Raw genomic sequence first — 27,611 nt, forward strand, 5'->3', positions numbered from 1 at the left:
GGAACCCCCCCCCCTTCCATATGTGCTTGCTTTCACAACTGCTTCCTGGCCTCTTCCCATCTTTGATTCTCATTTCCTTTCTTAAACATGGCAGGTGGGGTGTGGGGTGGAGAAAGGCACACAGCACAATCCAAGGCATATTTGCACAGAAAGAAAAGTCACTGGGTAGCAAGCATGTCTGAGGATTGCAGCCAACATTTCTCAGGCTGTGTGTTCTGAAGTCTGCCCCATTGAAGTGAATGGGGTTTGTCCGTTGTAAACGTAGATTGAAGACTGCAGCAAATGCCTGCCTATCATATTGCATGCTTTTTTACAGCCAAACTTGTTAACTTTATTTTTTAATAATAGAAAGTAAGGAGAAGGAGGGGCTGCTTTTGGGGGTAAATGGCCCCCGCCTGCTCTCTCCATAGCCAAAGGGGTGAGGATTGAAATTCTTTAACCTGGAACTCCCTGTTCTTGCAAAGATTAAATTAAATTAACCCCATCCCCCATCCTTTCCTCCCTCCCCTCTGCTCCCCCTTTCTCTTGGGTCAAATCAAATTTGTAGTGTCAGGGGCTTTAATCAACCTCTGTGAATGGTTGGAGACCACATCAGCCACCCAGAAAGAGCGAGTGGGGGTTGGAACATTGATTTGAAGAGGAAATTGCATCTGGCTGTATAGATCCACATTTGGAAATCGGCTCAGCAGAAAGCAGCGCGCGCACACACACACACACACACACCCCACGCACACTGCAGCATGTGCCTGAAGCTGCTTCTCAACTGATTTTTCCCCCTCTGAAACCTCATTAGGAAAATCCAAGAACTGTTTCACCTTGTGAGAGGCTGATAAGGAAGGGCCCTGGCTCAGTAGTAGAGCACCTGCTTTGCATGCAAAAGGTTCCAGGTTCAATCTCTGGCATCTCCAGGTAGGATTGGGAGGCACCCTGGCTGAAACCCTTGAGAGCTGCTGCCAGCCAGTGTCTATCATACTAACCAAATGGTCTGGCTCAATATAAGTCAGCTTCCTTTATTCTAACCATTCCTTGGAATTAGGGTTGCTCAAGCAGAAAGGGCTGTGTTTCCCAATGAATGGGGTTGCATCATAGGGCATCTTTATTACAGATGCCACTTGTTTACACATTCACTGGGACTCCAGATAACATTTGTTAGGGAGTGGACCAGTGTTTGGGATTTCAGTGAGAGGAGTCGGAGGTTCAAATCTACCTCCCATAATTAATATCTTGAAATAATGATTCACTATTTCAGGGTCTGATTCCCACATACATGTCCGTCAACTGATGCCTGGACACTTGGGGTTGTATCCAGTGCTAATCCTGCCCAGAGTAGACCTGTTGAAGTTAATTGGCATGGCTAATGTATATCCCATTAATTTAAATGGGTCTCCTGCAAGTAGGACTTAGTTGGCTACTACTCACAATTGCTGGCAGCTGAATGCGTGAGCAGACACCTCACTGAAAAGCATCATATCTGGGGGGGGGGGGGAGAGTAAAGGTTTATTTTGAATGTGTTTCATCTTAATGGTTTATATCCCACTTTTCTGTAACAAGCGCAGTTAAAGTAGCTAACAAAACCAAAATATAAACCATGAGATAAGTTAAAAATAAGACCCTTAACAGGAACATCCTACACAAATGCAGGTTCCATCAGGGTTGTCCCATTCACCTGCATTTCCATCGCTTGCTGTTACACCAATCAAGTGTGAAGTTTGTGTCTGCTTTCATGAAATCTTGGGCCTGCTTCTTACTGAGTTTGCATATAATGCTAATCTGTGGTTGAACTTTAGCCATAGTTAAAACAGAGGTGTCGGACAGATTATCGCTTAAACCTTGGTTTGCTATGTTTCCACCTCCTGCTTCCCCCTTTAAAGGAGACACAAGCCGGGAAGAGCTTCTCCTTGCTCAAGGCTCAGCTTTTACAAGGTCACAGCTCCTTAACCATCATTCACGTGAAATGCTCCATGCACATACGATCCCAAGTATCTGTACAGCAACTGTCACAAGTTGGCTGGTGCAGCTCCTCCCACATTAAAGGTGACTTTCCAGTCCACCTGGTGAGTCAGGTATGGGGAACCTTTGGCCCTCCAGAAGTTGCTGAACTACAACTCCCATCATCCCCTGCAAGCATGCAGCAACATCTGGAGGGCCAAAGGTTCCTCATACCTGCAGCAAGTCCATCACTTACGTGCTTAACCACTACTTTATGCCTGTTCCATCGGATGGAACTCCTGCAAAAAAATCTGGGCCCCAGTGCCTTTTAACACCTGGTGACATAACCCTTTAACCCTATATCTGAAAGGAGATTTGTACTATAAATCCAAAGCAGATTCAACACGCATTTAAAGCACACGACTTCCCTGGAAGCTTCATAGAGACTCTGTAGTTCCCCCTCACAGATCTACCATTTCTAGCACCCTTAGCAAACTACAGTCCCCAGGTTTCCTTGGGAGAAATTTGTGCTTTAAATCAGGGGTTGGCAATGTGCGGCCCACGAAGACCGGTTTACCGGCCCACGAGCCTCCCCCAAACCGAGCCGCCTGCTCAGCGAGTCCCCCAGTCCCCCCCCCCCGCTGCACTAAACCAGCGCAGTGCTGGGACTCGCCGAGCAGCACCAGAAACTGCGTATGCGCACACACAGATACCGGAAATCACGTCTGCGCATGTCCAGATGCCGAAAATCGCTTCTGCGCAGGCGCGATTTTTGGTGTCTGGGCATGCGCAGAAGTGATTTGCGGTGCCACGGACATGCGCAGACGCAATTTACGGTGTCGCGCTGCGCCAGTCTGGCCCACGGTTTTAAATGTGTGGTGTGGAGCTCCTTTCAGTATCTTGAGCCCCTGTCAGGGACAAGTAACAACTCCCCTTTAAGCATAACTTGTATTTTTCACTTATTATACATCATGCAGGACTGTTAAATTTTGTCTGACAGGCTGTAGGGCAGCAAAAGCTACTGAACGGCCTCTGAAGACCCTACATGTTAATGTATACTGTATTGATTTTGCAAGGAAATGTTTACAACCAGCCTATTATGGCAATGCACTTCCTACGTGTTTATTCCGATACTTCATTTCTGGTTTTGGTGTTATGTTTATCAGTTTGCATGTTTATGCGTATGGCTGTTTGAACAATTTTTTTTTGTTGCTGCCCTTTTTCTTTTCTGAGGCTTGAGCTCAAATTATAGCCAGCCTGTCTGCTTTCTCCCTCTTTGTGATGCTGTTGAACTTAGGAAAAGCAAAATAATCTGTGGGCAGGGGGGCGGAATTAAGCACCGGGGAAATTTTCCGCCCCACATCACTGGGGCCCCCTGAAGGTGCCTTGCCCAGAGCCCTACCCCCTCCCACCAAGCACACACACACACAAGCTTGGAGCCAGCACTGGATAGACTGTCTAATCTCACAATGGATCTGCCTGTACTAGAACAGGCTGAAACGCAGACTGCATTTTACCTTGTGAATGGGAGTAGCAGGTTGTGCCTGCAAGTCAGGCATTAGGATCAAGGGGTGTGTCCCTTAAGAGGTGCACCAAAGCCCCACTCTAAGCATAGTTCAAGAGCCCCGCTGAGTCTGTCCAAAAAAAATTCGGCTGTCATGCCCGGCACATTTCCTGGGCTTCTGATGAAATAAATACACACACAGAGGATTCTGCTGTTACCGTCAAGTACTGTATTTTTCGCTCTATAAGATGCACCAGACCAAAAGACGCACCTAGTTTTTGGAGGAGGAAAACAAGAAAAAAAATATTCTGAATCTCAGAAGCCAGAACAGCAAGAGAGATCGCTGCACAGTGAAAGCACCAATCCCTCTTGCTGTTCTGGCTTCTGGGATAGCTGCGCAGCCTGCATTCGCTCCATAAGACGCACACACATTTCCCCTTACTTTTTAGGAGGGAAAAAGTGAGTCTTATAGAGCAAAAAATACGGTAAGTAAGGCTCATGTAGGTCACTTATCTATTGAGTATTCATCTTGTATTTGCTTGCATAAAGCTTATGCAGAGGTTAGACAATATGTGGTTGTATTGAGCTTTCAGTCTGATCCGCCTGCGAAAAGGTTATGCAACAATGAACATGCACCCTGATTTGCTTGCAGGATGTCTCTGCAGATCTTCCCATTGTTCATCTCACACCTTTGAATGCATTTCCTTGTCACTTTCCTAACTGCAAAAGATCAGTCCCCCCCCCCTTAAGTGCCAGGGTGACGGAGCGAGCGCTTTAATCCATTTTTGCACCAACCTAAATTTTCCAGTATGCGCCTGAATAGAGTTAACCAGGGGTCAGCAATCTAAGGCCCATGTGCCACAAGTGGCCCACAGGGGTTGTTTTACCGGCCCACGAGCTGCCCACTCGGCGAGTCCCCGCGCACTGCACTAAACCAGCGCAGCACGGGCACCCGCTTTCACGGCGCCGGAAATCTCATCTGCGTAGACGCCAGAATCGTGGGTGGTAAACCTTGATGATCCCTGGTCTTAACAATCCGGAGGCACCCTAAAATTGTATATACCTAGCTAGTTGCAATATTTATATCCTGCTCAATAACAAAGTCCCTCTGCCTGGTTTATGTTGGCCTGTAAAAAAGTGTTAAAAAACAGTTTTCTCCAAAACATTGTCCCTAAGATGTTACTGGATTCTAGTCATCATCATCCCTGACCATTGGCCATAGTGGCTGGTGCTGATGGGAGATAGAGTCTGGCAACAGGATCTGGAGAGCACCAGGTTGAAGAAGGCTGTTTTACAGTCTTTAGGCAATGTCCCCCCCTCCCCCATGTTCCTAAGCAGAGACCCAAACTTTCACGTTATCCACAACTGTTTTTCATTCTTCATAACTCGCTCATTGGAAAGCTTGCTCACTCTTCTGGAACATTTTGAATTGGGTGCTAATTAAGGTCATTTCTTAGAGTAACCCTGATTAAGTATGCCAGTGCGGTGTACTTGGAGTAGGGCAGGTTTTGTGGCCCTCCAGATGTTGCTGAACTACAAATGCCATCAGCCCCAGCAAGCATAGCGGCCAATGCCCAGGGTTGATGGGAGTTGTAGTTCAGCAAACCTCTGTTGCACCAAAGGCTGGGAGACTAGAGTTCAGATCCCCCACTCAGCCATGATGCTCACTAGAGTGATATTTGGCCAGTCACCCTCAGCCAATCCTACCTCTCAGAGTTGTTTGTGAGGCTGTAATAGGTAAGGCGGGGAGAGCCACATTATGCCACCTTGAGCTCCATGCAGGAAATGTGAGGTTAAAAAAATTACCCCACGCCATATGTTATGTTTAAAGCAGACCCCGCCCCCAAGAATTCTGGGAGCTGTAGTTTGTGAGGTCATCTCTTAACACTCTCAGCACTCTTAGGAAACTACAGATCCCAGGATGGAGAGGGAAGGAGCCCTAACAGTATAAGGGCAGATCCACGACATACATTCACCCATGATCTTGGGAGCTGTAGTTTCCCCCTCACAGAACTACAGCACCCAGCAACCTAACAAGCTGTAGCTCCCAATATTCTTTTTGGGGAAAGCCGTATGTTTTAAACATGCATTTTACAGTGTTTCTCAACCTTGGGGGCCACAGTTGTCTTTGGACTACAACTCCCACGGGTCCTGCTAACTAGGGATGATGGGAGTTGTAGTCCAACGACAGCTACGGAGCCAAGGTTGAGAAACGGTGGGTGCGCAATATGTTTCTGGAGATGGTGCGCAACTTGCAGCCTCGACTCTTAGCGCGGGGACCTTGAAAAGGCGCCTCTAAGAATAATCAGCCCCCGCGATACAACATGCGGCGGGAGTGACCTCTGACAAGTGTTCCCCGCCTCCTGGCGGCTGCAGCGCCTGCTGTCCTTTGCTTGCTTTCCTTTCCCAGCGAGCGGAGCCGCGTCTCGCCCGCTGCGGCTGCCTTGGCGGCGCCTCCTGCTCCTCCTCCAGCAGAGCGCGTCTCTCCCGCTCCCGCTGCTGCCGCCGTCGCATCAATCAAGCGACGCAGCTGAGCAAGCCCACCCGGCGGCCGGGCGGCTAATCGGGCGGAAGGGCGCGGCGCTGGAGAGGAGAGGAGGCGGGCGGGGAGGTCACTGCAGGGGCAGGCGGAGGAGAAGGGGCCACCCGCTCCCCTGATGGAGGAGGAGGACGAGGCCAACGCCGCCGCCGCGCTGGCTGGCTGGCTTGCTAGCTGCTTGCTTGCTTGCAGCGACAGCAGCAGGAGAAAAACGAGAGGGAGAGACCCGCACGGGGCCGAGAGGAGTTTGCAAACTCGGTGAGTCTTCAGTTCCGCCCCCTCTCACTTTTGCACAGAGAAAGAGAACGGCTTACAGGGAGCAGCCTCTTCTCCTCTCTTGGGAGGGGGCGCACTGTGCATACGTTACTTTGAACTCGCAGGAGCGAGGTCGCGCCCGCGGGGAATGCAGCTTCGTTGTCAAGAGCCAGCGTTTTACCCATCTCCCGCTCCTCCCTTGCGGGTTCAGTGGAACGTGTGAAAAGGGCTTCAAAGTTACGAGGCGGCCTCCCCAAGTAAGGCGCTCCAAAATGCACTTTGCAAGAGTCTGTGTTGCATTGTGTTGCAGCTTCCCCTCCCCATTCCATTAGAACCTGAAAGCAAACCTCATTGAGCTCAATGGGCCTACTTGTTAGGATGAAGTGCATATAAGATCCCTCTCTTCAGGTGCAATCCTGGGACCATTATATGTGCTAAGTACACATCAGTGCAATGGGATTTGCTCCTTGGTAGGCATGCATTGAGGTTGCAGCCCATTGCTATGGGGAAATCTGGCTCTCGGGGCTGCAACTCCCAGCAGCCCTGGCTTGTTTAGTGGGATTCGCCCCCAGATAAATGTGCATAGGATTTCAGCTGTAATTACACACACACACACACACACACACACATTGTTGTATTGGGGTTGTTAAGATGGCCTTCACACCTCCAAGGGGTGTCCAGTAGTAGTGTGCCGGCACACACTTTCTCTCCAGCCTTCCCACATCTCAGTTGAGGGCAAACACCTGTGGTTGTTAAGGAGGGGATTCTCAAGGCTCACTCTGTGTGTGTCAGGAGAGGGTTCTTGTTATGGTAAATCCTTTCCTGCCACCCCCACCCACCCCCCGTCCCCCGTCCCCCACCACCACCCTGAATTCACATTTGCAATCATTTTGGTCCCTGCAGACCTTTAATTCTGCATGGCGAGGGTTTCTTTATTTGTGGTTTCACGCTGTTTTGAATTGGCGTTTATTCTGGTACATTGAGTTTGATTTATTGGGGGAAACGTTGAAATTGCACCCTTTGGAGACAGCTTTCAGAGTCAGAATTCCAGTGCTTAATGGACGGGCGGTGTGTTTGTGAGCTGCTCCTTTGAGCTGCTCTGCAGGATTGGCCTGTTCTCTGCTCGCAAGTGCGCTTTGCAGTCTGGTTTTGGGAGAGCAAGTGGTGGTGGTTAGCTGGTAGGGCCCTGCTGCACAGAAAGTGGAAACCACAGAAAACTGAAGGTGAACACCATAGAGACACTAAGACTGCAATCTTAACTGGGCTCACCTGGGTGTAAGCTCCACTGAGTTCACCAGAACATAGTCTGGAGTTGACATGGTTCAGGATAGCACTGCTGGTCAAGCCTGCTGCGCTTGTAAGAGGGAAACTTAAAAGTCTGTCCCCCAGTCCATTCTATTACTCCAATTTTGTGAAAACCTGTCTGTATGATTTTTTGCACTGTATGGTGTGCTGGCGTGATTGCTTAAGCCAGCTGAGTTACTCTCCCCAGTTGCCACCAGCTTGTATACCTATAGACGTTTTCAGTTCATAGAATCATAGAGTTGGAAGGGACCATGAGGATCATCTAGTCCAACTACCTGCAATTCATGAATCTTTCACCCAGTGTGGGGCTTGAACCCTTGACCCTGAGATAAAGAGCCTCATGCTCTAGTTCTTTGAGAGCATTTAAAAAAGCTCTGTAGAAGTTAGCTGGTGACCTTCTGAGTTGAGATGGTCATTTTGTTGTTGTTTTTGGTTTGATTTTGGAATTTATTTTGTATGATGGGTGGGAGACCTCAGGCTGGGGGGGGGGGCAAATGCAGCCCTCCAGACACCTCTATTTGGCCCTTTGGACCCTCACCAGCCTTGCTTCATTCCTCCTTTGAGTGAGTTTTTGCCCAGTTGGAAATGTGTCCTTGAACTCTGATGCCTCTTGCTTGCCTGGCTTGAGGATAGAGACATGAGCCTGTGCAGAAGCTGTGCAAAGGTTAATTTTTTTTACGTTTGCTGCTCCACTCGCTTTTGCCTCTGGCCCTGCCCACCACTGGCATGCGGCCCTCGGAAGGTTGCCCAGAAAGGAACGTGGCCCTCGGTTTGGAAAAAGCTTCCCCACTCCTGCCAGAGGGAAGCCATGGCAGTTCATGTGCAGACCTACAAAACACTTCTCATGGCCAGCGCTGCTTCAGTCACAGGCATGACACATTTGGCTGGGGAGCACGACCCTGGTTCAGATGAGCTTGTTAAAATCAGAGAGAGACTGGGGTGGAATTTGTGTGTGTTTGTGTGGGTGGGTGTGGGAAGAGGAGTAGTAGAAGAGCAGGGATGCAAATAAATTAATAAATGGGGAGGTCGGGGAAGCGGCCTCATCTTGTTAGTGATGTGTCAAGGGCAGTGTAAAGGTGAGCTCCGATAAGTAATTTCGCTGTCAAAATTATTTAGAGATGTCATTAAAACTGCTCGGGGGCTGTCTCCACTGCTTCAGGGCATGAGCGACTGTTTTTAATTTGCTGGTGGCTCAGTGTCCCCAACTCTGGCTCGCTGGCAACTGCTTTCAGGCTGGCGGTGGGGGGAGCAGCTGTCAGCTGGGACTTCACTGTGAACATATGCAAGGCACTTGCTTTAAATTCCCCAACGGGCAGTGATGCTCTGTGCCCATCTGCCCCATAGGATCAAGAAAAACTCCCTTTTCCTCAATGGCCCCCCCCCACTGAAATGTAGAAGCAACACCATCCTTTAAATATTGGCTTTCTTTTCTTTTCTTTTTTCAAGAGAGGGGGTGAGTGGGAGGGAGGACGCTCTTTCCAGCAGGACATGCAAACTTTTTTTAAAAAAAGCCCCCCCCCCCCCCACTCTTCCACACATTACCTAATTCCTTGGGATGTTAGCTGGTGGTTCTGCTCTGTGCAGGCTGTTTCCTCCATCTAGACACTTGGCAAGGATGTGGCTGCACAACAGATGCCAGTGCTGAGCTGACGAGGAAGGGGGAGTCACTGCTTCTGCCACCTTTCCGTTCTATAGTTTCTCCTCTCTTCCCTCCTCTCTCCTCCTTCCACTGAAATGCCTTACTGCTGAAGAGTTGCAACTTTTGGATCAGTCCTAGTAGGGACTGTTTTGGACATTGGCTGTTATCATTCGTGTGTTGACGGGGTATCGTCCCATTGGTTCTTCTGTAGCCAAAGTCCATGGATAGGGGATCCGGTGGCCCTGCAGGTGTACTCCGGTTCCCATCAGCCCCCAGCTGGCATGGTCGGTGTCGTGGGTGAGTGGATTTGGAGTCCACCAGCATCTGGATTTCCAGAGATACATTCAACTTCCATTGCCTTATCCTCCACGAATGTGTTTAATCATAGCTACTAGCCATGATGGCAATTCTCTCCTTCCACTCTCAGAGGCAGCTTTCGGCTTTCACTTGCTGGGAATTGCAAGTGGGGAGAGAGTGTTGTGTTGCCCTTAAGTTCTGCTTGCTGTTGCCAGTCAAGGCTTCCCATATGCATCTAGTTGGCCACTGTGAGAACAAGGTGCTGGACTAATGTCCTTTAGATCAATCCAAGAGGGCTTTTCTTGCGTTCTTATGCATAGGTAGACATATCCATGTAGACTTTCAGTCCATTGGTCCATCATCTATAACGGTCATTCCCTTTTTATACCACCCGTCTTCTGGTAAGAGCCCAGGGCACTGAAAAGCATTGCAGTGAAAGCATCGGAAACTGCATTTCCAAAAATTAAAATTAAAATTAGTACCAGCTGCTGACTTTACTGCTAGCATTTATGCCTCAAAGGCCCAAGCAAATAGATGTCTTTAATTGGCAACTAAAATACTATCAGTGTAGGGTTTGGACACAGCTTCCTAGTTTTTAACTAACTGAAAGCAGCTCTCCAGGGTTACAAGCAGAGGATCTTACAAAGCCCACCTGGGAGATGCCTGGGTTTGAACATAGGACCTTCTGCATGCAAAGCACATGCTCTGCCACTGAGCTTTGGTCTGTACCTTAAGAGACAGGAACTTAGGGAATTCCCTTATAAAGAATCAGGCCATTGGTTCATCCACTTCAATATTGTCTACACTGACTGGCAGTGGCTTTTTGGATTTCAGGCACAGGGTCTCACACACACCAGGGATTCAACCTGGACCCCACTATGCCAGGGCCACCTTTAGCTCTCTTGTGATGGGGTTGATATGCTAAACGTTATTGAACCTCCTCTTTTATAACTACATCTTTCCCTTAGCTCTTTTCCTTGGCCCTCATTTGACTCCCGGATGATAGTGAAGATGGAGCGGAATTATGCCTCCCCATGGGTCGAAAGTATAATCCGATGCAGGATTCCGTTGTAACGTGCCTGAAGGAGGCAGAAGGGTGGGAATTCCCAGATGTGCAGAAGGAGAGCCTTGCGCACATTCTGGATATGGTTAGAGCCCGGAGTTTTAATTGCTCTTGATTCGTTTTGCACATGGCGGAGTGGGGAGGACACCCTTGAGCAAAAGCTCTTTCCAATCGGACTTGCCAAATTGGCCAGCGTTTCAACCAGACCGTCTCGGTATTTTAATTATCTGGATAGATTTATTATTTAAAAGCCCAGTTAACTAAATGAGCAATTGTATAATTTCCTATAAATGATCAGCAGTCAGTTTAAAAATAAAATTAAAGATTCTCTAGCTCTCAAGCCCTTCTCCCCTACCCAATTTTGTGGCTCTGAAAGCAAAATCCTGCCGTTGCAACATGTTTTGCTAACTGTCGTCCTTCGTTGCGTGCATCTGTTAAGCTTTGCATAATTTATTCAGCTTTCTTGATGGAGGCGCTCTATGCCTTTTGAAACTTTTGTGTGCAAACGGGGGTGCGGCAAGGGAAAATCCAGAGAGGGGAAGTGCTTGTGGATATTTTTCAAGTTTTTTCTTCCTGGAAATAGAAAGTCTATGATGCTGAACTTCACACCCCACTTGCAATGGGGTGTTCAAGATCTAGAAAGGCCTGGAATATTTCCTCGCCTTAGAAGGGCGTCGATGGATCAGGCCAGTGGCCCATCTAGTCTAGCATTCATGTAGTGGCCAACCCAGATTATTTTTTATTGTGCTGGGATGTGATTTAAATGCATGTTGTGAACGCAGCCCAGATTCACACCACAGCGGTCAGGTTTCACTAAATATGGGCACTTGCAGAAGCAACGTCATCTCACCTCCCTCAAACAGATGAGAATGAATGCTCAATGAACGAGTCATCTGAAAGTGACCTGGGTGTGTGCATATGTTCTTTTAAGTTGGGTGTTCTTGGGATTTGAAAAAAGAGGTATTGACATGGGGGGGTTTTCTTCCGCCCAGGAAAAAAATCTAGCAGAGTCACAGAAGTTTATTGAAAACAATCCTGAGGACTCAATAGCATTTATATATATATTTTGACAGTAAACAACTTTTGGGGCAGCAAAATGGCAAATGCAATTCAACGTAAAGAAGTATAAAGTGGTACACGTTGGAGGGGGAAATAACCTTAATTTCACAAGGATACTCATGGAGTCTGAACTAGAGGTGATGGACCAGAAGCAGGTCCTTGGGGTCATAGCAGATAGCTCAGTGAAGATGCCAACCCCAGTGTGTGGCAGCCCTGGAAAAGGCAAATTTCATGCTAGGGATCATCAGGAAACGAATTGAAAATAAAACTGCCAATATCATAACGTCGTTATACCAATCTATGGTGTGGCCACATTTACAGTACTGTACAGTTCTGGTCACCTCACTCCAAAAAAAGATATTGTAGAGTTGCAAAAGGTTCTGAATAGGGCGACCAAAATGATCAAGGGGAGCAACTATCCTACGAAGAAGTGTTGCAGCGTTTGGGACTTTTCAGTTTAGCGGAAAGGCGACCGACAGGTAACATGGTAGACGTTTATAACATTATACATGGGATGCAGAAAATGGATTGAGAACGGTTTTTCTCCTTGCGTAACAGCAGAACTCATGGACATCCAATGAAGCTGAACGTTGGAAGGTGTAGGTCAGATAAAAGTACTTCCCCATGCAGCACATAATCAAAAACTATGCAGCTCGCTCCTCCAGGAAGCAGTGACGGCTACCAGCTTGGGTGGTTTGGACAAATTCATGGAAGATAGGGCTATCAATGGCTACTAGCCATAATGGCTGTGCTCTGGCTCCACTGTTGGAGGCAGAAATGGTTCTGATTACCAGCTGCTGGAAACCACAGGAAAGGGGAGAGTCCTGCTCACTGGTTTCCCACGGGCATCTGGTTAGTCACTGTGAGAACAGGATGCTGGATTAGATGGGGCATCGGCACGATCCAGCGGGCTATTCTTATGCTATTTTTAAAAACACACACAAAGGAGTTTGTGAGTGCGTCTACTTTTCCCCCGTCATGCCTACTCGCCTTTTGAAGTCCGTGCTCATGTTGAAATGTTAGCTAGCACTTCACTCGCCTGTTGCGATACTAACTTTCATGGACCTTTTCTCCTGGTGTCATCCTTGGTCCTATTCAGTTGGCTCTGAACTGCCGGTGCTACCGTATTTTTCGCCCCATAGGGCGCACCAGCCCATAGGACGCACCTAGTTTTTTTGGGGCGAAATAAAGAAAAAAAAATTATTCCCCCCCCCCCCAGGTGCGGGGCTGGGCCGGGGGAAGCCCAAGCTTCCCCAGCCCCCAGAACAGGCTGCTATCCGCTAGCCCTCCCACGCTTGCAGAGAGCTGCGCTAAGCCCGAAGCCTGGGGGGCGCTGAGCTCAGCAAAGTCGCGCAGCTCTCCCACGGCTTGCGGATAGCTTCCTGAAGCCTGCATTTGCCCCATAGGATGCACACACATTTCCCCTTCATTTTTGGAGGGGAAGAAGTGTGTCCTATAGGGCGAAAAATACGGTAAGTCTTTTATCTCTTTCGGATACACTTACAATTCTTCCTTGCCTTTAGCTGCTGCTCCTCCTCCTCCTCTCACTGCAGCGGGCCGTGGTGCAAATGATATGTGCAGATATGTGTAACAAAAACCCCAACCTTTGTGTGCTTTATTTTTAAATGGAAAGAAGGTTTGGGAGATGGTGGTTTTTGAACGGAGCAGGAGTCAAGAGTTCCTAATCCTCTTCCCTCACCAGCTGTTTTTCTTGCTCAGAATTGCCTTTGCCAGCTGCTCTTCCCCTTGCAGGGCTCCAGCTGCGTAATTAACCTTGTAAATCAGGGACGGGGAACTTGCGGCAGTCCAGATGTTGTTTGGCTGCTCCCACTGCCCATTATCCCTGCCCATTGGCCCTTGGGGGCTGGGAAAGAGATGGAAAGCCAAAAGTAAGCGGAGGAAGATTAATGTGTTCGGGTCATTTATGAGTTCTTAGGCTTGGTTTCAGTAGAGCAAGACAGAGGCAGCTGTGGCCCTGCAGATGTTGTTGGACTCGAAGTCCCACCATCCCCGGCACCCAGCCTGATGAATGGTCAGGGATGATGGGGAATGTGGTCCAGAAAGGAGACTTCTTGTTGTGTTTCTGCATGCTTGCCTGATCTGGCTCTTACTGAGGCTGATTAAAACAAGGTTGGGGAAGCCTGTGGCCCTCCAGTTATTGCTGGACTCCAAACCTCCATGTGAACTGCAGAATGTGGTGACACCTTACATTTTTATGTATTTAGGAAGATATAATCATTATAAGCCACTCTGAGCCCCATGGGATGATGAGGGCCAAAACTGAACTAAATGAGTTGTTTCCCCCTCTTGCTTTCTAATTTGGTGCAACTTAACCTAATCTCTCCCTGGTGGTTTTTGAGTTTTGCATAGATCCTCTTTCTCTGCTTGCTCTTGGGGAGGGGTTATATGTCTGCACCCCAGTTTATTTTCAAGTACAACCCCTGTATATGGGTTTAAACACATCGGTATATAGGGGTTGTATTTTAAAAAATAAACCTGGAGATGAATGTGGTAGGTCTGACTTCTGTGGAAATGGCATTTTGCTGCGTTGCTAAGGCAACAGGAGATAGCACCTGAAGACAAAAACAGGCAGGACTTCCCCTTCTCAGCTGTGGTGGAGCAATAGTGATCGAATGAGATTAGGTAGAATTAGATAATACTAAAATTCGCTATGGTTTTGATGCCAGCCCTTGATTAAATAAGTGAGAAAGTCCTGTCCCCTTGTAGGTAAAATGAATTCTCCTCGGATCAATAACTTTTCATATCCTTTCCCTGACCCCATCAGCTTTGTTTTTGCAGGAGTTTTATGAAGAAGGGGTTATGGCTGGCTGGTAAATAGATGTGCACCTGTGGCGAATGAAAGTTGTCCCTAATGACAATCTTTACCCCAAAAAAGGTTATTTTTACTCTCTCTTTTTAAAGTCAGAGATGGTAAACATGGTTATTGGTGGGCAGGTAAGCTAGTAAAAATCATTGTGGAGTGTGGGACTAGATGACCCTTGGGGTCCCTTTCCCAAATGGACCAGAAGTCTGTCTCTGTTTCATGCAGCTTTCTGTGTTTCTTTGGCATGCCAGAAGCACATTTTCTCTCCTTAAGCTTCATACCAGTCAGGAGAGAGGAGGCGAGAGTGAGGTGTACCTTAAAGCGATCTCAAAAGTCTGCTTGTTACCTGTTTGGGGAGCAGAGCCTGCAGCAGCCCACCCACCATTCAAAGCAGGTCTTTTGGCGGCCAAAAGGGACAAAGGAGCTTTTGAGGTTTTTCTCATCTATCCTGTTTGAGGTTTGTTTGCGTTTCCCCTCCCCCCCACCCCTTCCGGAGATGTTTGGCAGTTTTTTGAATGTGTGCCATGGAAGCCTTCCTGCAGTAAGCCTAACAGGTGAAGTCTCGCTGTACGGAATCTGTTGCAAGGAGCTTCTTACTGGAATTTTAAAAATATATATATACTTTGGATAAATGCTCCCCCCTCCCAGTGGGTAGGGAAGTAAGAGACAAGTTCAGAGTGTTACAGTTAGTATATGAAGCCCTTATGGATTGGAACCAGTTTACGCTATACAGTGGTACCTCGCAAGACAAATGCCTCGCAAGATGAAAAACTCGCAAGATGAAAGAGTTTTTTTGTTTTTTGAGTTGCTTCGCAAGACGAATTTCCCTATGGGCTTGCTTCGCAAGACGAAAACGTCTTGCGCCTTTTTCTTAAAACCGCCAATGCATTCCTATGGGAAACCGTCAATGCATTTCCTATGGGAAACCGTGCTTCGCAAGACGAAAAAACTCGGAGAACGAATTAATTTCGTCTTGCGAGGCACCACTGTACATATGCCCGCTCAACGGTTTCAGTCTGTGGAGTCAGCCCCTTTAAGGGTACTGCATGATACAGTGGTACTTACATATGCTTCAGGTTACATACGCTTCATGTTACAGACTCCGCTAAGCCAGAAATAGTGCTTCAGGTTAAGAACTTTGCTTCAGGATGAGAACAGAAATCGTGCTCCGGCGGTGCGGCAGCAGCAGGAGGCCCCTTTAGCTAAAGTGGTGCTTCAGGTTAAGAACAGTTTCAAGTTAAGTACGGATCTCCGGAACGAATTAAGTACTTAACCCGAGGTACCACTGTATTGGCCTTTTGGTGTGGCAGCACCTGCATTTTGGAACTCCTTGCTTATTGATATCAGGCAGGCGACTTCACTGTACTGTTTTTGGTGCCTGCTAAAAGCATCTTTGTTTAGGCCAGCCTTTCTAGACATGTAGAGGTTGCATGTGTCTTATTTCTTTGGAGCTACTTATTTGATTACAGCAAGCCCACAACTTACACAGGGATTCTGTTCCCAGGGATTGCGCTTAAAGCCAAAATTGCATATAGTCAAAACACATAGGGTTCCGTGGCAGGTGGGATAGTGAAAGTCGTTTTTCCTGGAACCCTGCCCCCTTTTTATTTACTTCTTTGCTGTGCACATAAAGCTCGAATACGTTACATGCATGTATGTTGTGGGCTTACTGTATTTTAAAATATCTGTTTTTGCCTGTTTTTCAATTGATAGTTTTAAAGTTTTATTGCGAAACATTTCGAGGTTAGCAACAATACACCAAGCAGTGCATAAATTTTGTTACATCATCAAATTCCAAACTTGGAGTGTTATAAGGCCATGCTGTGAATATACTCCTGCAGCCACCTGTACTGTGCACCACACAAATATGCCTTCTTCAAACTATTCTCCCCCCCCCCCCTTTGTGAGAAGCTAGTCTGCTCCCTCTCTTTCAGTGTTTTCCTTTGTGTCCACGCTGGGGGGAAAACAAAAATCCTTGCAGATACGGAGGTGAATGTCGTTATCAGTGTAAAGCACTGGGGTATATTTTGCACAATTCTAATTCTGCAAGTTGAGGGGGTGGGGATCCCGATCAGTGCAGCCTTCCCCAACCATGAGCCCTCCAGATGGTTTGGACCACAACTCTCATCCACCCCAGTCAGGAGTCATCCAAAACATCTGGTGGGTATCAGGTTGGGGAAGGCTGGAGTGTAATGTGTGGCAAATTAGGGCTGGGCAATAATCTGGTTTTCAACATGTAAAGGGACCCCTGACCATTAGATCCAGTCGTGGCCGACTCTGGGGTTGCGATGCTCATCTCACTTTATTGGCCGAGGGAGCAGGCATACAGCTTCCGGATCATGTGGCCAGCATGACTAAGCTGCTTTTGGTGAACCAGAGCAGCACACAGAAACACCGTTTACCTTCCCGCTGGAGTGGTACCTATTTATCTACTTGCACTTTGACGTGCTTTTGAACTGCTAGGTTGGCAGGAGCTGGGACTGAGCAACAGGAGCTCACCCTGTTGTGGGGATTTGAACCACCGACCTTCTGATCTGCAAGCCCTAGGCTATGTGGTTTAACTCACAGCGCCACCTGTGTCCCTTTCAACATATATCACTAGCTAAACATTGCTCAGAATCTGCTTGGTGTACCAACGCTGCAAGTTAGACTTGCCCATGAGATGCAGCGTGGTGCGATGGTTAGAGTGTCAGACTAAGGGCAGGGTGGGGGCAAAGCATAAGTTTGCATCCCCACTAGGCCAAGAAGCTCCCAAGGCACATTAAAAAAGCTTGCTCACTTTCAGCCAGGCCTACTTCACAGGGTTGTTCTGAAAATAATAACGGAGGGGAGGACCACCAATGCCACCTTGAGAGTTCCTTGGGAGGAGGGTAGGATAAGAAAGAAATAGTACCCCTTTGTTCTTCCACTTAAAAAAACAAAACCCGACTGCTGTGTTTACAGCCGTAACACAAACTATTGCAAAGGACAGAAGATCAAGCTTTGCCGTTCAACGAGCCCTGTGTGGTTTTCATCTGTGAGCCAAACCTTATTTCCACACCTGGATGCTATTTGAGCCCTAGTCCTTGTCTGGCTGCTTTTTTTTGTGTCTGTGTTTTTCTCTCCTTCTCCCCAGCCTTTCCTGTTTGGCCCTGGCAGGTAACAAAGACCTGGCGGCTTTTCAATTATCTAAATAACTGATTAGGGTCTGTTTTGTCAAGACTTGCACCTCCTTAAACAAACAAATTTCTCCCTTTCCTTGATGTTTGCTTTAACGATCTTGGAAGAATGTCAATAGCAGTGGGTTGTTCAGGAGGGGGGAAACCAGTTGGGCCGTAATGCATCGCAGGGTACAGTTTTACCGTTGGGAAACACCGCTCTTCTCCCTCCCCACCCTGCTCATAATGAGAACTGCCGTCCTTCAGCAAGGGCCAAACGTTTTGCCCAAAGGCAAGCAAGAGGTATGTTAAGCCTGGCTATGTCTACTAAGACAGTGATCAGTTACAGGCACCTGCCAAAACAATGTTTTGCTTTTCTGTCACTGGCAATATTGGCAAATTCGTCCCCATTCCGCCCAATCGCCTTCAGCAGCTACAGGCAATAAACTGTTATCATGGTGCTTCCTCCTCCAGTTAGTAGAGAGCTATCAAAGTACTATCCTTCTCTAGTTGGTTATCAAGTGTTTTTTCACTAGAAAAGATAGCGCTTTGTTAGCACCTTTCTGACTACAGGCAGCAGCACAACAGTTGATGGTTTGCTGACAAAAGTGTATTGTTTGTTTTCACCTGTACATTCACAAGACACTGTTCGCTCAGAACAATTCAGGACGGTGCTGTCTCTCCCAGTCAGGGTGCTAGCAAAGAGCTATCTTTTTCCAGTAAACAAATACTGTAGTTGACTCATGGGACAATGCATTCAACAACAAAAGCTTCAAGCAACCAAGGTAGTAGAATTGTGTGCAAAAAATTAGTACAGTGGTACCTCTGGTTACATACTTAATTCGTTCCTGAGGTCCGTTCTTAACCTGAAACTGTTATTAACCTGAAGCACCACTTTAGCTAATGGGGCCTCCTGCTGCCGCTGCACCGCTGGAGCATGATTTCTGTTCTCATCCTGAAGCAAAGTTCTTAACCCGAGGTAATATTTCTGGGTTAGCGGAGTCTGTAACCTGAAGTGTATGTAACCTGAAGCGTATGTAACCCAAGGTACCACTGTACTATTTAAAGCTAACTTACGTGATTGTTTACCAGTAGTCCGGTCTAAGCCCACTGTCTTGTTCCTATCAATGTGGCTGTTTATTTGCATCATATTTGTAATCTGTGGGGCATTGAGACACTTCTGGGGGGAAATGAAGAAATTTGAGATTTCCAGATAGCTATATGCTATAATAGGCAGACATGGAACCTCCCTATTTAGAGGTAGTATACCTGGGAATACTAAGATGCTGGAAACAAATTGCAGGCCAGAATCAGTGTTTTCATATTCAGCTTGAGCGCCCCAAAGGTTCTTATTCTTTGTGTGCATATGTATATCTATCTCTACAAACCTCCATATAAGGATGTTAGAGAATTCTGCTGAACGTGGAAATGGGAGCAGAAATTGCTGCTGTTTGCTTATTCGTCCCATTTCCAGAATGGAAATCAATTGTATTTGCTGTTGCTGTTCCTTTCAATCCGTAAAGGATGCATGATTGAGAATGCCCCCCCCCACCTAGTCCAGCACCCTGTTCTCACAGTTGCATGCGAGGAATACAAGGTGGAAGAGAAAATTATGCCTTCGTACATTCCTACATATCTATATTTGCAGATCTACATATACCAACCCATAGATTCACATAGAAAACTCTACCCCCTCAGGTCAGCAGTTCTTTCAATTGCACACTCCCATCTCCAGCCTTCACTATCATTCTTTTGCACCCTGTATATGGAAAACACATACATGCATCTCACACAACCATGAAGAGTAGCCACATTAAAATGCACACCCTAGGTACAGCCCCCTCTGGCTCGGATTGCATGCGCTCCTGGTGCGAGGGCCCTTGTTGCAGAATGGCATGCTCTGCTTCAGAAGCAGGCAGCAAAACGGCTTTATTGATTAAGGGGGAGGCAGGGAAGGTAATAGGCATTTTGCCCAGGGCGTCTCAATCGCGTTACTTTGCCGTCACTCTCTCACCATTCCAGCCGGAAAATTGGGTTAGGGAGAGATAAATAAATAAAGGAGCGGAGAACAGCGGGAGGTTGACAGGCAGCCAGATGCTGACCCCAAGCGCGGCCACCCTGGGTTAGAAAAATACAAAGTGAATGTTGACAATCTCCCCCATCTGTGTGTGTGTGTGTGTGTGTGTGTGCGCGTGCACACCCACACCCACACCCCTCTGGGGTTGTGCTGATAACTTAGCCTGCTGTTGCGATTTCATTTTGTAAGGCATAAAGGATTCACTGTGCAATGGCTGTGCAAGCGGAAAGGAACAGATTGGGGGGGGGGGTCTGGAGTTAGGCTTGAGGGCCAGGGTTGTGAGTTTTACCCTGTCTGACTATTGCTGTGTTGTTAGTTTGTTCATCTTGTTGTATCCCTCTTGTTCACTCTTCCTACCCTCCAATCCTGCTCAGGGGTGGTATCCGATTAAGATTTGCTCTGAGTAGACATGTGGATAAAAAAAGCGCTGGAAAAAATAGGCTTCTGAACATATTCTGGTGCACATCACTGTTGGGGACCACTGCTATGGTCCTGGTGCTCAGTGGTTACTTAAGGTTGCTGGCGCTGGCCCTGTCTCTAAAATAGATTAGCATCCTCTCTAGATTTCTAGGGTAAGGCTAGCAGTTGCGACTAGCCACAGCGGCTTTCTTCTTCATCCACTGTTGGAGGCAGTATGCCTCTGAAAATCAGTTGCTGGGAATAACCAATGGGGAGAGTTCTTGTTGGGTTTAGGCCCTGCTTGCAGGCTTCCCTGAGGCACCCGATTGGCTCTTATTATGTCCTTATGTTGTACAGCTTCTGTTTTAAGGACTGTGGGGGGTAGGGGAAAATTTACTCTGTGGGATTCTGCTTTTAAGTGTTTCCCAGGTTTAAAAACAAGCCAAAAAGGAAAGAAAATCCCTTGCAAGTAAAAAATCCACCCCAGTTGCAGAGTGTTTGTGGCTTCTGCTGCAGGCTGTTGTGGGAAGTTAATGGCATGCGGCAAATCCAGCAGAATTGTGGGCACACCACCACGGGTTAGTTCAAAGCATAGTGTGGTGGGTTTCTTGTATGCATAGGTGTTGGGGCATTATTATTTTCTGTGTCTCTGCTTCTGACCAAACCTGGCACACGCTACAATGCTAGGCTCTTGGGTCATTGCACAGTGCTTTTGCTCCAGGAATCGATATTGTCAGGGGCGTGTCACAGCGCTGGCTTGAACTAACACTTGGGCGGCCCATTTATTTATTCAACTGCGTATTGATCTGCTGAGCTGGGCTATGGCCTTGGGCTACGGCTCGGGGTTACATCCAGAATGGCACCTGTTCTGCAGGAGCAGAGACAAAGCACAGGTTGTGTTACGATTTGTGGAGTTTCTCACCCCAAGAAATTTCTTTCTTCTTCTTTTTTAAAAAAGGGACATTGGTTTCTAGCCCTTAGGGGTACCCTTGCAGAATCCAAAACTGCCTGAGGAATGCCTGAATGTGGAGGGTAAGGTACTCAAATGGCTACCAACCCTAAGTTCTACCTCTGCTGGCAGAGGCTGCATGGCTCTGAATGCCAGTGGGCTGGGATTCCAAAGTGGGGAAAGTTGCTGTTGCACTTAGGCTCTGCTTGCAAGTTTCCCTTAAGCATCTGATTGGGAACTGTGAGAACAGGATACACTTACCCTTGATCTGATCCAAGAGGGCTCTTTCTGTGTCCTTCCAATCCCCCTTCAGTGATCAGGAGTTGCCCTGTATCCACCCTTTCCTCTCCTCACAATTAACCGAAGAGATCTTGTGAAATAGTAAAACCACCCAGAATAAATTCATTCAAGTCAAATATGGTGGTGCAAAAGTCCTTAATTCGCAGGACCCTCACATGTGTTGCAGAATTTCCTGCAGAAATTGTTACTCCCTGCTCCCTTGTGCAGAATTAACATGCAGCCGTAGTTGAAATCTTCTGTGCTGTAAGGCTAAGCCAACAGGCCAACCCCATCTTGGTGCTTCCTTTTCTAGAGACCCCTGTCTCCATACAATTCCACGGCCGCTTCAAGAGTCATGTAAAGCACAGGTGGGGGAATCTCAGGCCTGGGGGCCAAAATGCAGCCCTCCATACATTTCCATCAGGCTCTCAGGACTCTTATAGGCCATTCCTTTTCCTAGCCCAACCCCCATTCTCATGTCATGCCCCTCACTGACTCTCTTGTCTCTCTGTCTGGAAAAGTTCATTGAACTGTGATAATGACTCTTGCTTGCCTGGATGAGCAGGAGGGTGTAGACACCTGGATTTCGCATTGCTTGAATGTAGCCTGCTGCACAGAGGTAAGAGCCACATCTGGCTGCAGGAGTTCCTGGAAGGAGGTGTGCAAGATGCCACCCAGCCAAATTCTGTGTGTATATAGGGAACACCTCCCCTTGCTGTCCTGCTTTTCAAAAATTTCCAGAGTTGAGACCTTGGAGAGAAGGTGGGATGTCTCCTGGGTCTTCCTGCCATCTTTCTTCTGGTCCTCAGTTTCTTATCCCTCAATTCCACCTGTCTGTACGTGCACTCCTGTGGACTTGGCGTGGGAGCGATCAGGTGAAGGGCCTGCAAAATCCACTTTCTCTCATCCTTGTCCCCCTCCCCCAATTTTTTCAGTTTCTTTACTCTCTCCTAGTCTCTTTGCAAATGTGCGAAGACGTGTACTTTGCTAATGATTCCTAAATATAGCAGCTGTTCGGTGCACCTGTTAAGCTGTCAAATGTTGCCACAGCCTAGCCACTCTTGCTATTTGGTGGAGCTGCTGGCTTGTCCCCCATCCCCACTCGCCAGCGGCTTGACGAGTCCCCTGCTCATCAGGGCCCCCCACAAAAGCTTTAGAAAGTGAACTCCAGGCTGAGAAATCTTAATGAGAGCCAGCAATTCCCCCCCCCCCTTTTGTGTTTTGGTTAGGAAGTCCTTGGGAGGCCTGGCTTAGTTCGTTTTCCGTTCACCTTCATCCAGGAGTGGAGGGTGGGGCTACGTCACCTAATGTTCTGTAATATATCCTAAATGCCCGTGGAACAATATCCAGGTAATTCGGCAAGGGATAACACGGGGGAGTGAAATTAATGACTACGGTGCAGCTGCTTCTGCACCCAAAGCAGGTGCTCTATCGCTGAACTTTGGCTCCGTCCCTTGAGAAAAGGGAATGTAGGAATCTGCCTTCTACTGAGCCAGACCATTGGTCTGTCAACCTGCAATGACTGGCAGTGGCTCTCCAGGGTTTTAGACCAAAGTCTTCCCTAGCCCCAACTGGAGATGCTGAGGATTGAACCTGCGACCTTCTACTGATGCTATGCCCCTGAGCAAGTAACCATTGCAAGCTCAGCGATGCATCCTCCCCTCCCTCCTCATGGTGCCATCCTGCTCCCCCAGGGCCAAAGCAGGCATTATGGTAAATGCGTGGTTAGTGTGGAGAATAGCACACACTCCTGCATAGTTCTTGTTTCCTCTCCCTTTGGAGCATCTCCTACAAGAACACAAGAAGAGATTCCCTTTTGTCTGCAACCTCCTCCTCCCCCGCCCCCAAATTCACAGGCACACACAATTACTAACAGCGATAAGCTCGGGTCTCCAAAAAATCCAGGAAAATCACTCTTTGTTACATGGCAAATAAAGCAAGCCTATAGGGAAAATAACCATAAATGTTCATTATTTGTACAGGAAAATCAATTTGTAGGCCAATTGACCAAACAAAGTAATGCAATTTGCTGGAAAATCTCTTCTACACCCCCACCCCCATGTAGTAGACAAATCATCAAGCAGGTTGTGAATGGAAACCTAAATTTGTGCGCGCGCACACACATATTTCTTATGGGCTTGGCGTGGAATTTACGTGTTCTTGGGGAGGGGGATGAGAAAGCTTATATGGAAGGGTAGAGGGCAATGGAGATCTTCATACAAATTCTCTAAGAGGTGTTTGCAATTTCATACCCTTCCTTGAAAAAGAAAAGTTTCCAGCATAGTGAACAGCTTGGAGGACTTCTATGGGTAGTGATCATGTGGCGGACTCCCAGATGCAGTGGTACCTCAGCTTAAGTACTTAATTCATTCTGGAGGTCCGTACTTAACCTGATACTGTTCTTAACCTGAAGCACCACTTTAGCTAATGGGGACTCCTGCTGCTGCACCGCTGCAGCACGATTTCTGTTCTCACCCTGAAGCAAAGTTCTTAACCTGAGGTAATATTTCTGGGTTAGCAGAGTCTGTAACCTGCAGCGTATGTAACCTGAAGCGTATGTAACCCGAGGTACCACTGTACTTGCAAGAGTTTAGGAGAAGATGGGGGATACTTTTTCTAAAGGACCACTCTGAGGGAAAGCACCTTAGCTCAGTAGTAAGCACCTGCCTTTCATGTAAGGAGGTCCCAGGTTCAGCCTTGAACTTGGCCTGGAAACAAATTGGCAGCCAGTCCAGCAACCCTTTGAGACAGTTTAGGTTGACAAGGAATGATTGGCCCAACATCTCCTGTGGAGCGTCATAGCTGAGTTGGTGTTAGACCCTTGGCTTCCCTGGTCCTAGTCTGACCCCCTTAATGCTACACCACATTAGCTGCTCTGTTTTCCATTGTTTTTCTGCTGATCTGGTCCAATTATTAAAGATTTCTTGGATGAAACAGAGTGAAATATCGAAGGTACCTAATGCCCATACAAATTTACTTGAATAAGCTCTCCATTGCACACAATTTGAGTTTCCATTTCCAGACCGTCACAACCTATGTAGGGCTGTAGGTCAGTGACAGAGATTGTGCTTGCATGCAAAATATCCCAGGTATCTCAGCATAGGGCTTGGAGAGACCCAGGAGAGCTTCTACCAGTATGTGTAGATCAGGGGTCGGCAAGGTTTACCTGCTGTGGGCCGCTTAACTCCTGCGGAAATCGCTTCATGGGCCAGAGCACGAGTGCGCAATTTCAGCGTCTGCCTATGTACAGATGTGATTTCCAGCACAGAGGAGGCATGCATGGCTTCCCATTGGCTGCAGGAGCTTCCTGCAGCCAATGGGAGGCTGCCCAGTGTCATGGAAGGCGATCCCCACTCTGCGCTAGTTTAGCGTGGCGCACGGGAGCCAGGTGTCCATGGGCTGGTTATGCGACCTCCATGGGCTGCTTCCGGCCCATGGGTCTTAGGTTGCCTGTGCCTGGTGTAGATAGTTCTGGGTCATATGGACCCAGCAGACTGACTTTGTATAAGGCAGTTATTGATAAGTGCCAGCTTGGGGATCTGAAAGTACTTTACGGGCGCTTCCAGGCGGGGTTTAGTCAATAAGGGCAAATTCACATTAGACAATTATAGTTGATTGGGAGGCCTTTCACAACAAACCTGCTTCTCCAAAAGATCAGACTTTTTGCAGTATGAATAATGATGGGAAAATGCAGCCGAATGTGAGGGACAACACCTGCTTTTACTCCTTGCAAACAAATCAGAATGAAAACTCATTAAATAGCCAACATGATCTAATCTCTTTGCAAACAAATCAGGATGGATGCTCAATATGGGTGCACAGTTGGGAGAATTCTGGCATAGAAATGCGCTGTGACTTAGTCCAGGTCAGATGTGAAACTGGGAATATTCACACACACACACACGCACACAAACAAACCCTCTCCTTTGATCCTTTCCACTCTCCCTCCTTCCACATTTCCAGCTGGTCGGGATGCTGTCTTTTACCCCACCACCAAAATAATAGCAGGAGCAAGTTCAGAAGGGAGGCTTCTTGGTTCTCTTGTCTAGAAGCTACTGCTCTCTTGACCTCTAGAAATTATCCATCCTGTCTCAAACAGATGTGGATCAAAAGAGTCGAAAGGTGCAAAGAATTTACCATCTGCCTTCAGCGCTCGTTTATTGGCACCTTGAGTAAATGCAGGCAGATTATCTCCGAGGCCCAGGCTTATCTTTCAGCCGCCTCCCCCCACCCCCAATCCTGCCTTCCTAAGCAATAAGGAATTTTTAGCCGAAGTGGCATCTAGATCCAAAGAGTAATTTAGACCGAAGCCTGATTTGATGGAATAAAATTGTTCAGGGGCTCCCTTGACAAAGCTATTAAGGAAACTTTCTAGTTTCCAAATTACAACACCCACCCCACCCCGGGGAGTAAGGCAATATAGGACCTGGAGAAGGGAAGCGATGACGTTAGGAGTTTGAATACCGCCAAGGTCAGAAAACTTGGCCAGTTCTCCTTTCCACCCATTCCGTGCCTGCAAATGTTTCTCACAGTTCCTTGGCGACAAGCAGAAGGCCAGGAAGCCGGGAGTAATTCATAAATTCTAGCAAACTCTTAATATGTTCCGGGTTGGGAAGAGTTGAGTTGGAAAGCAGGGCACTGATAATAGATGAAAACATTTATGAGTGGAGATTGTGAGGGTCCCAAGGCAGGGGTCACCAGTTTGGTGCTTGTGGGCATGGCAGTGGTGCCCTTTTAGGTCTTCCTGCTGGTTACCCACAAAGCCTCTGGGCCACCGTCCCGACCCACACTGCTCCGTTGGTTGAGAGGGTGGTTGAAAAGTTCACTGAGTTAAAAGAGCAAGTTGAAGAGTTACGTTCTTCCCCACTTCGTCCGTCAGCTCTGTGTGCTTTCTGAGGCTCAAATCAGTTCTGCTGGACCTGACTTTGCTCTGATCCTTTGAAAAAGCAAGCGTCTGCATGCACTTTCTTTCCCAATGGCCTTTATCCAACTAAAGTCCGACTAAAATTTGACCCATTTAAATTTATGGACCTGAGCTGGTCAATCTACTCTCTCTTGGGGGAGGGGGAGAGAATCTCGGGTCTGATTTCAGGGATTGTTTGGGTGGGGTGGGGGATTGTAGGCAGCTGATGAGGCAGGAGCCAGAACTCATGAAACTCAATCTGTTCCAGACCAAAAAAGAGAGAATACACTTGGCCTCTCCGGTTTTCATGATGGTTTTGGACTCTTCCAGTTTCCAAGTGTCCAGATTCCAACTCGCTGGAGGAAAAAGGATGCCAAAATCAGCTGCTTCTGCTGAAAGAGACTGACGTTTCTTTGAGTTTGGTCGCCCAGGCAGGTTTCTACCCCCTAGGAACACGGGAACCCTCCCAACAGATGTTCTGCCAAAGTAACCGACATGTGGAATTTCCCCATGGTGGAATTTACTGGTATCCTGGGGCGGCAGAAAAGCTCGGTGCTGTTCCAGGTCCTGGGCTAAGGCAAAGCACGGAAGAATCCGGGTGGCTTCAGTTTTACGAGCTGACAGGGCCAATATTTACCTCTTTGCTCTAAACTCTCTGCTCAGTTCAGAAGGCTAAAGCTACAATCCTTCCTGAGGAATAAGCCCTATTGAAACACAGCAAAGCTTGCTTCTGAACACAGAAATGGGATTGGGCGGCGTTAACCGAATTCAAGATTATTTTGAAAAACCAATCCTTGCATGGAGGAGGAGGAGGAATCAATGGTATGTGGAACCTGCAACAAAAGGTTGCAGCGTTTGGACTGCTGCTGTTCAGGATTCCTGCTGCTCCACTCCATTCCTGCCACCACCACCACCAGGCAGTCAGCAAGCATTCCATTAATACTGAGCATGTTCAGTTCTCATTGGGCTGTTTCGGGGTTTGCCTTCAAGGTTTATTTGTTGTTGTTTGAAAAGAAGTCTTGCATTTATGCAAACTTCAGGGCTCCATCAAGCCTGCTGACACCTCCCTTTTGGGCATGGAGAGTGCTGTTCTGACAACATATAGATTGGTACTCACAGCCTGAACATCCGATGTGGAAGGGAGGATAATTACTTTGTTCCGCCTCCATTGTCAGAGGCAAAATGCCTCTGCATACCAGTTGCTGGAGACCAAAGGAAAGGGAGAGTTCTGGTTGAGCAGAGGTCCTGCTTGCAGGCTTTCTATTGGGGCATCTGATTGGCCACTGTGAGTACAGTCGGGATGTTAGACTAGATGGGTCACTGGCCTGATCCAACAGGGCTATTCTTATAGATAATTTATGTTACCTGGATTTTTTTTTCTTTTTAATAAATAGAAAAATGTACAGTGGTGCCCCGCAAGACGAATGCCTCGCAAGACGAAAGGGTTTTCCGT

The 27,611-nt window shown here is 47.6% G+C and overlaps 1 protein-coding gene across 17 annotated transcripts in view; it reads left to right on the plus strand.

Moving 5' to 3' along the window:
• The window catches only part of SAMD11 (sterile alpha motif domain containing 11), a 317,376-nt gene that overhangs the window by 172,009 nt on the left and 117,756 nt on the right, over positions 1 to 27,611 (plus strand). The window contains exon 1 of one of the 17 annotated variants that reach the window (XM_083453797.1): positions 17,783 to 17,854. The exons of the other annotated variants lie outside the window; for them this stretch is intronic. Coding sequence (XP_083309923.1) covers positions 17,798 to 17,854 — 57 coding nt within the window. The 5' untranslated portion in view covers positions 17,783 to 17,797. Of the gene's footprint in view, positions 1 to 17,782; positions 17,855 to 27,611 lie in introns of those variants that run through there. 17 annotated transcript variants of the gene reach the window in all.

The sequence above is a fragment of the Podarcis tiliguerta genome (assembly GCF_965153285.1).
Source record: "Podarcis tiliguerta genome assembly, chromosome: 8".
Classification (NCBI taxonomy): domain Eukaryota; kingdom Metazoa; phylum Chordata; class Lepidosauria; order Squamata; family Lacertidae; genus Podarcis; species Podarcis tiliguerta.